The 12,706-nt window shown below is 46.4% G+C and overlaps 1 protein-coding gene across 1 annotated transcript in view; it reads right to left on the reverse strand.

The window, feature by feature from the left end:
* GFOD1 (Gfo/Idh/MocA-like oxidoreductase domain containing 1) overlaps nucleotides 1–12,623 on the reverse strand; it is a 99,885-nt gene extending 87,262 nt beyond the window's left edge. The window contains exon 1 of the mRNA XM_057698284.1: nucleotides 12,359–12,623. Coding sequence (XP_057554267.1) covers nucleotides 12,359–12,611 — 253 coding nt within the window. The 5' untranslated portion in view covers nucleotides 12,612–12,623. The remainder of the gene's footprint in view (nucleotides 1–12,358) is intronic.
* Between the last annotated feature and the right edge of the window lie 83 nt (nucleotides 12,624–12,706).

The following is a 12,706-nucleotide window of genomic DNA, read 5'->3' on the forward strand; positions in this document are numbered from 1 at the left end:
GTGCAGTGTAAACAAACGTCCCACGTGGGTGGTGCTGGAAGGAGCAAAAGTTCAGACAAACAGAACCGTGTGGCGTTGGGTTTTTTTCCAAAATGTTTACACCTGCTGCTTTTTTCTCCTCTGGTGCCCCAGCTCTGTTGGAAAAGGGGGAAGAGACAGAGCAGGGAAAGAATAGCATTTTCCACCACCCACGTTTGATTATTCACAGTCACGTCGGAGATGAGAGGCACGGCCAATGACACATTTAAATGACAAGTCATCTAAACCCTTGATGTTGCCCTTGACTTCAGTCAGGAGACGTTCTGTGGGAGGCACGTGCGTGCTCACACCCTCAGAAAGGCACCCACCGCGCCCGCCAAGCTCCAATTAGCTGGAATTTCACAGACCCGGTTCCCTAAGGAACACTCACACAGATGGGGATTGCTTTCACAAAGCTAATGGGACTTGAAGGGGAAAAAAAAAAAAAGCAATAATAATTACCAAAATGGTAATTACCTATTCGTTGAGGCTTCATGCCTGAGTGCTTGTGAAGCTGCTCCCCTCAGAGGAAGGGAGGACAGAGGCGGTGGTGGGGAGGAATCGCATCGGAAACCTCATCTCCCCCAGAGCTGCAGAGAGTTGGCCGGAGGGAGGGGAGGAAGGCAGTACTCCCCCCCACACCCCTGGGAACTGGGCCACAGTGTTCTCTCCGGTTCTTGAGGGAATAAGGGGCCTGACTCTCGTCCCTTCCCCACCCCCTCAGGTGCAGACTCTTAAGTCCCTTTGCTTCTCTGTGCTTTGGGTTCTTCTTTGGCTGAAAGCAAGGGTTGCTGCTCTCCGTGGGTTGCTGAGAGCCTAAGCGTCTCCAGTGAGGGAAGCTGCATTCCTGCCTCGTCTGTGCCACCTGCTACCCAAGTCCCTGCGAGGACCCCAGTGCAGGGAGTTGTGTCACTTACCTGGTGGCCCCTTCCTAACATCTAAAGAAGATTTTAGGAGACTTTCCACAGCACTTCTTCTTATTAACAACACAGTCCTTACTAACAAATAGAGAAACAGGAACTAATTACTTATGAGACTCCAATAACCCACCCTGTGGACTCACCAGCACCCCATTACTGGGAGAAAAGGAAACACATCCACAAGTTTGCATTTCTCAAAAATCCCTGTTTAGATCACGCATAAAGGACTGCTTTGGTCACGGCCAAACCCCCAGTCCCGTAGAAGTTTCTACAATGAGGGAAATGTTCTACGCTGCACTGTCCAATATGGTAGCCTCCAGCCAGCCACACGTGGCCTTCAAGCACTTGAAATGCGGCTAGGGCAACTGAGGACCTGGGTTCTTTATTTTCTTTAGTTTTAGTTTATGTAAATTTAAAGAGCCATGTATGGTTAGTCACTACTGTATTGCAAAGATCTAGAGTGCCTGGTATATAGCTGGTGCTTAATAAAGATCTGCTCAAGGGAAGAATGAATGGACAGTAGCTCACCATAATAAGTTCTAATTAAGCAGGATTCCCATGTTTTTTGAGCACCCACTTTAAACAAATCCCTGTTTAAGTCTACAACCTTCTAAGTTAGGGATGCTTATTATCTCTGTTTTACAGATAAAGAAACTAAGGCTCAGAAGAGGTAAGTGAAGGACCTATAGCCACACAGAATGTGGCAAGGCCAAGACTCATCCCCAGGCAGAAGGATAGGGCAGCCTTAAAACTAGTTAACTTTTCCACTGATGAAAAAAGCATTCGGATACCTCACTTTAATTTCTACAGGATGACGCCAAATTCAACATTTTTTGGAAACCTGGAAAAGGAAAGAGCGTTTCCTGTTGAAACAGAGCAATGATTATGCAGTGTGTCACGTCTGGGGACCTTTTAAGAGCCTAGCCGGCACACTCACCTAGCAAGGCCCTGTTGACTGATTCTTGGGTCCCAAGTCAAGAACTAAGTATACATCCCACCGCTGGGGCCGCTCCCTAAAACCATCTCCCGCAGCAGCAGACTCCTTTGCGGTCAGCATCTCCAAGAGTTCTTGCCTCCTGGTGCTGACAAGCACGTCCACCTCTCATGAACTCAGTGTCCTTCTCCAAGGGGATTCCATCATCCCTTCTCACCCAGTGACTCCCAGCCCCAGGCCCGCCTTGCCCCTTGGACCATAAGGGCCTTGACTGTGTAACAGAAAGACACCACCATCTGCCACAAGCACAAAACCAGAAGCTGAGCACGGCCAGCTCGCCCTCTCCTCCGCTGACCCTACCCTCCACCACAGCAAGCCCCTGCCCCGCTCCATCACACGGGGAGCGTTTGTCTTCACAAGGTCTCCTGCTGCTTCACACCCTTTAAGGGAGCTGTCTGTGCCCCTCTCAATGGGGTTCTTCCCAACCATCCCCAAGCTGCTTCCCTGCCTCCTCCAGAGCTGTGTCATCTGCGACTGTCACCATTTGGGATCTGAGGGCAGAGAAAGAGGCAAGTGGCACTTACTGCTGATGGGGGGAGGGAGGATTTGCTGACATATATAAACATATATTATATAAATATTCATATATTATATAAATAACATATATACTATAAAAGTTGTATACTATAATATGTATATACATTACATACTACATAAATATATATTTTATAAATATATATTTCAATATAGTTAAATATATATATTTAATTCTAGGTAAGATTTTTTTTTAGTTTTGGACATCCTTAAACCGCTGTCACTTTGTCCTAGGCGGTCCACTGTAGGAAACGATTTTCCTCAGAGTGCTGCTACAGAGCCAGGTGGTTCCCTGAAGAGGGTTTTACATCCTACAACCTTCTACAACTCCCTTTCAGTTATTTAAATCTGACCCCCTCTTCTCGTTCCAGTGTAAGCCCCACCTCCTCCAAAGGTTCTTCCCAAGCCCATCAGCCCTCAGGAATTCCTCTGTCCTCAGCTCTCAGACAACATCCATTATCTGCAAGGCCACCTCCTGAGGGACCCAGGCTGCCTGAGGGGATGGGAGCTGGGGACCAGTGTGGCCTTTTCTCACAGGCCCTGTGCATTTTAGCTCTGACCTCAAACTCAAGCTCCTCCCTCAGCAAAACAAAAGCTCATCAGTGAACCTGAGCCAGCCCTTTTAGAAGACCACGTGGCAATGCTTCACTCCCTATTACAGGAAGCCCCTTCCAAGTCTCACTCTGTTGCATCTCCCATTCCCTTCGCACAGCACTTTTTATGGAGAGAATTCTGTTCACTTTCTCTACTTTTCCCCTTTGTTCCAGCCCCCTTTACAGACTGGCGCTGTCAAGCTACCCATGTAGCCAACCCTTAATCCAATACTGATATTTTGGGGTTACTTCTGTACTTAATCATATATTTCATTGCATTGCTGTGTACGTGCGTCCACTTACCTTTTCTCAAGAACAAAGACCATATCATACTCTCTGGGGTATGTCTCACCACAGCTGACATAGTGCTACGGGCCTTCAAAGGCACGTATTAAAGAAAAATGAATGAAAAATAAAAGAGAGAGAGAGAGAGAAACACTCTCCAGACACTGGACAAAACAAGTAACTGAAAGGTCCTAGAGCACCTCTGAAAATCTTTGAATTGGGAACGTCCTTCAAAGAATGTCCACTGCGGTCACAGGGCCCGGGGCAACGCGGAAACCCTAGTCATTACCACCCGCTCACAGGATTGTTTCGCTCTTTTAAATAATGAACCGTTTCTGTGAATATCTGGCACAGCTAATTTCACCTGGGCTGGAGAATGAGCTGTATCTAGTTCCAAAATCAAAAATAAAGAGACGTATTTAAAGCCCCCCAAAATAAACCTACTCCCAACTGAACGACATAACACAATCATAAAACCATTGCTTCCAACTCAATGATCAGACAACAGACAACCCAATTGAAACATGGTCAAGAGATCTTCTTTCACCAAAGAGGATATACGACTGGCTACTAAGCACATGAAGAGGTGCCCAACATTATTAGTCATTAGGGAAACACAAATCAAAACCATGAGGTACCCCATGCACTATCTATAATGGCTTCAAGCAGGAAGACTGACAGTATCAAGTGTGGTGATGATGTAGAGAAATTAGAAGTCTCCTACATAGCTGATAGGAATACAAAATGGTGTAGCTGCTTTGAAAAAGTTTGGCAGTTTCTTAAAAAGTTAAATAAACATGCGATATAACCAATTTCACTCCTAGATAGCTATTCTAAAGACATGAAAATATGGGTCTACAAAAGCCTTGTATGCAAATGTTCACAGCAGAACTATTCTCGGTAGCTGAAAACTGGAAACGACGCAGATATCCACTGATTGGCAAGTGGATAAACAAAATGTGTTCTATCCACACAACGGACTATCCCTTGGCAAAAAAAAAAAAAAAAAGAATAAACTTCTGCTACATGCAGCGACATGGATAAAGATCAAAAACATGCTAGGTGAAAGAAGCCAGACGTAAAAGACTACATATCATATGACTCCTTTTACATGAAATTTCTATGAAAGGCAAAATGTTAGAAACAGAAAGCAGATCAGTGGCTGCCTGGGGCTAGGGGTGGGAACAGGGATTGGCGAAGAACAAGCACGAGAAAACTTTCGGAGACATTGGATGTATTCTAAAATTTTTTGTGGTGATAGTTTCACAATCATGTAATTTTACTAAAAATCATGAAATCACAATTGGTACCTTTGTGACATATAAAGCATATCTCAATAAAGCTGTTTTTTTTTTTTCTTAAAGCGATGCTAAAGCTGCAAACCAACTTAATTTGGGGCTTCAAAACTCTACAGTTTTAGTTTGTGGATATTATGTCAACTAAAAGAGCATCTCGATACCCTAAGGGCTATTACAGCTGGAAAGTGGAAATTTAAAAAAAATTCATATCATTTTAATGTAAAGTTATTTTTCTGCATTTTTTTCCTACTCATGAACAGTTCTCAAGGAAAGTCTAAACCCCAAGGCATCCCAGACTTGCCCAAACCTGAGAGACCAGCTATTCCAAAGCCCTGTTGACAGGTGTAGACCGGTCAGGGTGAAGGGTCAACATGGCTCTCAGCAGTCAGTGTGGGGAAGTCTTTTCCCACCACTCCCTTTGGCTTGAGTCTGAAATAAAAAGAACTCCCCACCCCTAAGGTCTTCCTGCTTAGAGAACAATGCTCACTGAGTGCTCTCCTAGGGGCCCACACCCATCAGCTGAGCTCCCCAGAGCTGCTTCTCCATCAACAAGTCTCTCCAGACCCACATGTGGGTACACGTCTGCCAGGGGTCTCACTGCCCAGCCTGCCTGGCCAGGTGGCCTTGATCCAGCCAAGATCTGTACTCGTCAGGATTCTCCAGAGAAACACAACCAATAGGATATGGTGGAGGGAGGGTGTTTATTTTTAAGGAATTGGCTCATGCCATGATGGGGACTGGCAAGTTTGAAATTTGCAGGACAGGCCAGCAGGCTGGAGACCCAGGAAGAGCTGATGTTGCAGCTGCCAGTAGGAAAGCAGCAATCCTTCTTCCTCCCGGACCTCAGTCTTTCCTGACTCCTGACTCCTTCCAGGCCCTAAGCTCATACTTGAATTCAAAGGGTCTCTGCCTCCTGGTGGTCCTCTGCTGGCACACGCCACACAAGAGGCAGTGCTCGATAAGGCTTGCAAACCTACAGATGACCATAAAACTCCACGGAGTTGGTCACGTTTATCTACTCTCCCATAACCTATTTTAAACATATACACCCTAAATTTAATAACACTGACAACAAGGCTGGCGTCATCTCATCATGACATATATTTTTCTCTCTACTGTTTTACTATCATTGTAAGAGCAGCAAAATACCAAATGTGTATTTCACAAAATAAAGAACCTACCTAAAAAGAAATGTCTACATCTGTAAAATCTTCAACCAACTCTATGTTCTTATAATCAGCACCTTTGTGGAGTGTGGCCCAGCTCAGAATGATCGCTCTTAATGCCTCCACCCCCACTGTCCTCCAGTAGAGTGGTCTCCACAGCATTTCATGATGTATCCCCCACACTGTGAGATAACCTCCAAAAAAGACCAAGCCAGGAGAAAGCATCAGGCCTGAGCAGAGACACCTGGAGTGGGGAGCAGGGGGAGGGCTGCACTTTTCAGGTGGCCGAACCAGTAATATTTCTATTTGGGAGCTGCATGTGGACAGTGTTCCGCCCACCACACATACCCAGGAAGCAGAGGAGGCTGCTCTAAAGAGGGATGGGTGATGAAGGCGGCACGTGGAGAGGAGCAGAACACAAAATGGTAAAATTCCAGGAGTTCAAGGTTTCCAGGTACCTACTGAGGCCCAGCTACATCCCTGCCCTGTGTTCCATGAGACGGCCCTGCATCCTTCCTGCAAGTGATGATAAATCTTCATAGGAGATTGGTGAGTTCCTGGTACACCATCAGCACTTTCTAGATCACGTATCTGTGAAACAAGTACTAGATTCTCAGCAAAGACAGCATCTGAAGCTTGGTTTCTGCACCTTCCCTTTTTAAAATAAGAAAACTTTTAACTGTGTTTTCTGAATCTAGGGGGAAGGAATCATCTTATCAGAAAATGAGGAAAAAATATATCTTCAAAAGCACCATTTGGAATAGGCTAAATAACTGACCACACTGGGGAGAAGTAGAACATTTACTGAGCCTATGCAGACAACTAAGGCGGGAGGGGGGGGTGCATGGACTAGGTCTTGACCTACCCACCCCCCATTTTAACTGTCATATCAACTCTATATGATAGTATCTTTCATTCCATTTTATTGACGAAAAACTGAGGCTCAGGAGGGATGTTTCCTCTCCCAAAGTCACACAGTTCTAAACTGCCAACCTTTTCCAACATCAGTTAGTTTTGTGTATTATCACATCTTAAATCACGATGCTTTTTGCTGGACCACGATTTCCCTGAATCAAAATAGAGAACTAATTGCCTGTATATTACTTTCTCAGTGAAACCCTTAAAACATGATATTTACTTTCACCTTTTTTTTTTTTCAGTTCTTCCCCAGTTTCAGGTATCAAAATGTCCAACTTCTTCATTTGGCTTCTCCCCACTCCAATATAAACTTCTGCAGAATTGTACGTTCGCAAAGCCAGATACCATCAACAAAATAATCACTCGCTGAGCCTCATTTCAGTTAGATCAGATGAGGCTGGTGATGCTTGACTTTTCCTAACAGTAAATAGTCATTTCTTTCATTTACATCCTGCCCCAGAGCTTCCGCAATTCTACGCCAAGTCAATAGACCGAAATCATTTCTCTCTGAGTTCAGGGGCAGAAACTCAGAGAAAAATGCAATCCCTTTTACTATAGTCTTTAGACAGAAATAGATCAAGAACAGACTTGAAGGAAGAACAGGAAATGCAGGGTTTGCTGGAGTTTCAGAATGGTTACTGTCAAGTCCAACTACACCATTTCTTTATCGGCAGCCGTATCTCTGCTAGTGTGGCAACCGTGACCGGTGGGGCCCCGTTTCCTCCCTGCTGTCTCAGGCCTGTCCCAGCAGCCCTCCCCAACCCTCAGCAATTTGCTAACACTGTGAAGTAGGGCAGAAAAGGACATAGCGCTCCCAGTCCACAGCTAATGATGCCAAACAAGTTAGGGGAAGATCAGTGTGCAGCAAGGTCAAGGCTCAATGAAACCTTACAGCCTTACTCACCATCCCCAAGTGCCATCCATCCCATGGAGAGGCCTCCCCAAGGGAGCCTACACTACTATCTCCAAAAACCAGGGCAGGGACCATGAAAACAGAGGTCATCACATGGCACACAAAGACAACAGGTATTTTAACACAGTTCCCCTGCCAGGTTAAGGACTCAAGGTGGGGGATGTCTTCTTTTCCCAAAGGCAGAAAGCGATCACACCTCTGTGTCTGGTTGCAGCAGCATCCACACTACCTGAGAGCTGGATGGAAATTCTGAATCTCAGGTCCCGCCCTGGACTCTGCATTCTGACAAGATCCCCAGGTCATGCAACCGCAAATTAAAGTTTGAGAGGAACCTGGCTATTGCATGCAGGACAAAAATGTTCTGTATTGATTGACACATCCTGTTGATAAGCCAGGCATCATTCATTCAATGAAAGGCATTCATTTGGCATGCAAGCAATATTTATAGTGTGCCTATGAGGTGACTCAGTGCTTGGCACGGGCTACGGGAGATAAGAAAACCAGGTGAGCCAAGCAAAGGCTCTACCACCTCAAAGAACTTATGTTCTAACTGGGGAGACAAATAACAAACAGAAGAACAAGCAAACAAACGAAAGAGATTATCACCACCTGTGATAAAGAGCACACACATTTATCCTATGAGCACACTGGCGTGTGTGCAAAATGACATCTGCTCTAGATTATTCATTATTATAAGTTTGTATAAGCAAAAGGTTGGAAACAACCTAAATGTTGAGTAATAGGGAACTGCTTAAATAAATTCTGGTTTATCCATACAGTGAAATACTATGCAGCCAAAAATAGGAACAAGGATACTTTTGCATTCTGAGTTTTAAACATACATCTATATGTATCAAATTTTCAAGATAACATTGTTACAGGATGAAAGCAAAGTATATAACAAAAGATGTATGAGATGTTACTAATTGTGTGAAAAATATTTTTCAAATTCTCACACACATGTTCACCAGTACCTACTTAGAAAACTCTTCAAAAGGAGGCTTAAACTTATAACCAGTGATTGCCTCCAGCTGATGGACTGAGGGAACACTTCCTCTCCACTGTGTGCTATTTCAAATGTGTTAGAGCATTTGAAATTTGTAACACATGAATATATAACCTATTTAAAATAACTAAATAAAATCTACTTTTTCAGCAAATGCATTAAAATAAGTGCAAGGAAAGATGAAGGCATGCAGTGCTACCACCACAAAAGAGTATGTGAGGGGCGAGATGGAGCAAGGATTCCAGGAGGAGGTACCACTGGGGCTGAGTCTGAAAGGATGAATAGGCACCCATCACATACACGAGGCAGAAGGGTGTTCCTGACAGAGGCATGGACACAGGGGCCCTTCCAGGAAACACCCCAAGTTTGGTTTAGGTCAAGTGCATGAGGTTCCAGAACCCCAGCAGGAAAAGAGGCCGGGCAGGTTCGTCAGAGGTCAGGTCTTGCCTGCCATGCCAAGAAATCGGGGCTTTTCCTAGAAGTGATGAAAGGAAGGGGCAGTGACATGATCAGGTCTGCAGTTCTTCAAAGTAATTCTGGCAGCAGCGTGATCGGTGGATAGAGGCAGGGGTGGCAAGGGGCAGGCTGGAGCCTAATCCAGACGAGGTAAGAATCTAGTTCCTTCTATGGAGGAAACAATGATGCAGAAGAGGAAACAGATACGAGAAGGATGAGGAGTTGACACCAACAAGATTTGGGAACTGATTCCATGAGTGGGGTAGACACCAGTAAAGGATCCCTCCAACCATCTCACCTGGGCTGCCACTCTCTGAAAGAGGGAAGTGAGGCAAAGGAGCAAGTTTAGGGGATGAGAGAGGAAGAAATGCTTGGGGTGGGGAACAGAGCGGTGGGTTCACATCTCTAGCTTATGTCCTTGAGCAATACGACTCCAGCCTCATCTGTAGAATGAGGCGAATAGCTATCTTAGAGGATTAGTTTTGTCATGAAATGAAACATTTCACATACAGCACCTACCACGTTGCACATAGTAGGTATGTAACAGGATGTAGCCCTGGATGCTGTCAAAATTATATGTTGTGAAAAAGTCTCTCCAACAGAGAAATGCCTAGTTCGCTTAGGAAGAGATTTCAAGGAAATTTTTAGAAATCAAAGGAGGATGTTATGATTCAATTGATTGCAAGTTTAATGCCGCTATGGTCCCTAAATCAGCCCCTCACCCCAACAGGCCTGTGACCAGTATGGATCGAGGGCCAAGGATCTCTTGCCCTTGGTGGTCAAGCAACTCAAAGAAGGACAAGAAGACAAGGCCAGTATAGTTAAGGTTGGCCTGTTTCAATTCCAGGCAACGGCTAATATCTACAAACCCCCAACGGCCAGACCGGCCCAATAACTGTTTGGGGTTTTTCACTTCCTGTGTTGCATGTGTGAACCTCTAACTGTGACAGCACAGCAAACCAAGATGACCACCCCGCCGGGTACTCGCAGGTACAATGGGAAGAAGAGCCACGTCTGGGGATTTTCCACTGAAGATGAAGCCTAAGGTCCAGCCACATTTAAATCCATAGCCTCCACATTTCCTATAATCACAGACTACCTCAAACTCAGGTGGTCCGATTAACAGTGAAATCAGAAATTAAAAAAATTTACAAGCCCAAGACTTACCATGAAAATATGAACAAACCCCTATTCCTCAGTCATGATGATTAAACCAAGCCTATTTCTTATGCCTCTGACATTTGGTTTTGAAAAGGTAACCCACCTCAGTCTTGTCAAGGAAAAAAAAACCATGGGGATTTTTGAAAATAAGAACAGAAGTATCCAGCAATGTATAATTTGTGCCACTTGTCTCAAAGCCAGAGACCCTAAATGCTTTCATGGCTGCAGTACCAGAGATGGTCAGAAAACAGGAACACCCCTGTTCCCCAAATTGCCACCCCCCAGGAGACATGCTCTTTGGTTGCTCTGTGGGTCTGACCTGCAGGACTGTGCTGCTGGGGGCGGGGCTGGGAGGTGTGATGTTACAACAAGGTCTTTCTGATGTGATCAGTCATAAGCCCTCTAGCAGAGTTGGGGCTCAAGACAGACCTGTCTTATACGATTTTCCTTAACAGATTTATTCTATAGGGTGCTTATCATCTATTGAATATGCAGAGATCCATTTTGGACACAGAGCTTAGCTACCCAACATATATATTCGATCAAACATAAAAGAAATATTGGCCAAAGCTGAATGACATTCGATTCAGGGCCAAAGAAAACAGGCAACAATAGTCAGAAGCTTAATAAAATTAATGTGAAAACTGACAGCTCTGGACGGCCTCCTTATGGATCCTATCAGATGTCCCATCCAAGTCAATAACAGAATGGGCTGATGAAAGTGATTTTCTAGGGAGAAAGAGTTCTACATTAAAATATACGCACATCACCTACCATAAATCCATGCCTGTTTTTTAAAATAGAACATTCTTTCCAAGATCACATAAATTACCATTAGTTTCTATTCCTTCCCAGTTCTTCCCTTCTAACTCTTCTCTAACGTGGCATCCTGGGCCCTAAACTTTGTCTCTTTCCTGGCCAACAAAAATACCAACTTTCAAGGGTGGGCGATATCATTTTCTCCGGACCTAAGGAGTGAGCAACCCAACTGGTTCATGTGAGAACTGCTGACGGACAAAACATGCTCTTCTTCCTCGGGGCATGGCAGTGACTCTGATACTCTGCTCTGAGATGGTCCCGTCGGCCTGGGTTAGGTGGGGGAACCCGATGGTGAAGGCTGGTAAGCTCACCCCCAATCTGCCTGTCACCAGGCTTAGGAACTACTCCTGTCGGGAATTAAGATGGAACTATTACATGCTTCCATGTGAAAGTGGCCGCGTGGGGCCTTTCCCCACGCAAAGCATCCGTGCCTCTGGAACTACTGCGCTCATCCCCTAAAATTCTAAGCTCCTACTCCAAATGGGAGCGCAAGACAATCCTTGGGCTGCCACACTCGAAAGTTCAGTCCCTCTGGTTTTATCAATTAAGTCTTTACTAACCTATGACCCTCCCCGCCCCCCGCAAGACGCCCGAATAGATCCCCCGCCCCCATCCAACCACTCCCACCATCCTTGCTTTCAGCGAAGAGGAAATAATTCCAGCTGATTGTCACATCTCTCATCTGCCACTAAACTAACTCCCAGCAGAAAGAAACAAACTGTCCTAGCGGGGCGCCACAGCTGCTGACAGTCAGGTAGTCTATCGCCCCCAGGAAAACCTGAGACACGTGTGGGCCCTTTATTCAGGCGTCCCTGGGCGCGCACTCGCCTGTCGCAGGCGCGCACGCACGCACACACTCGCGCACTACACACACACACACACACACACACACACACACACACACACACACACACACACACACACACACACACACACACACACACACAGCTGGCGGCTTAGTTACGTCTCCCATCCCCAATCTTAAACATTTCCTCCGCCTGGTCGACTTCCCTGGAACACACGCCTCCTCCATTCTGGGCGCCACGCACGTGGGAAAGCGCGCCCAGGTGATGCCAGGAGGGAGGAAGGAAGCGTAGGAGTGGGGACGGCCAGGCATGAGGAAAGAGAAAGCTCGGAGTGGGATGTGGGATCTCAGGTCCCCGGGTCGGCGTAGATATCAAGTAAGCTTCCGGGATGAAGAGGGGGCGAGAGGAGAAAAGCAGCCGGGCGAGGAAAGGAGGGAAGGCTGGAGGGGAGGTGGGGGAGGGGCCGCTCACCCAGGGTCTTGACTGCGATCTGCCTGGTGAGGGGCGGCGGCAGGTTGATGCACACCAGGTCCACGTCCTGATGCAGCAGCACCTCGTCAATGCGGCTGGTGTAGAAGGGGACGCTCATCTCCTTGGCCAGCTCCTCCGCTTCCTCCTGTGTGCGGCCCCACAGCGCCTTCACCGCGAAGCCCTCGTCTTTCAGCAGCGGGATGATGACACGGGCCGTGAGGCTGGTGCCGAACACGCCCACCCCGGGAAGCATGGCTGCTCCGGTCCGCCTGGTTCTGCTTTAGCTCGCGTCTCCGTTCGAACACGCGGACACACAACCCTCTCGCCAGTCCCGCAACCCGGTTCGCC

The sequence above is a fragment of the Hippopotamus amphibius genome, chromosome 11 (genome assembly GCF_030028045.1).
Source record: "Hippopotamus amphibius kiboko isolate mHipAmp2 chromosome 11, mHipAmp2.hap2, whole genome shotgun sequence".
Lineage (NCBI taxonomy): Eukaryota > Metazoa > Chordata > Mammalia > Artiodactyla > Hippopotamidae > Hippopotamus > Hippopotamus amphibius.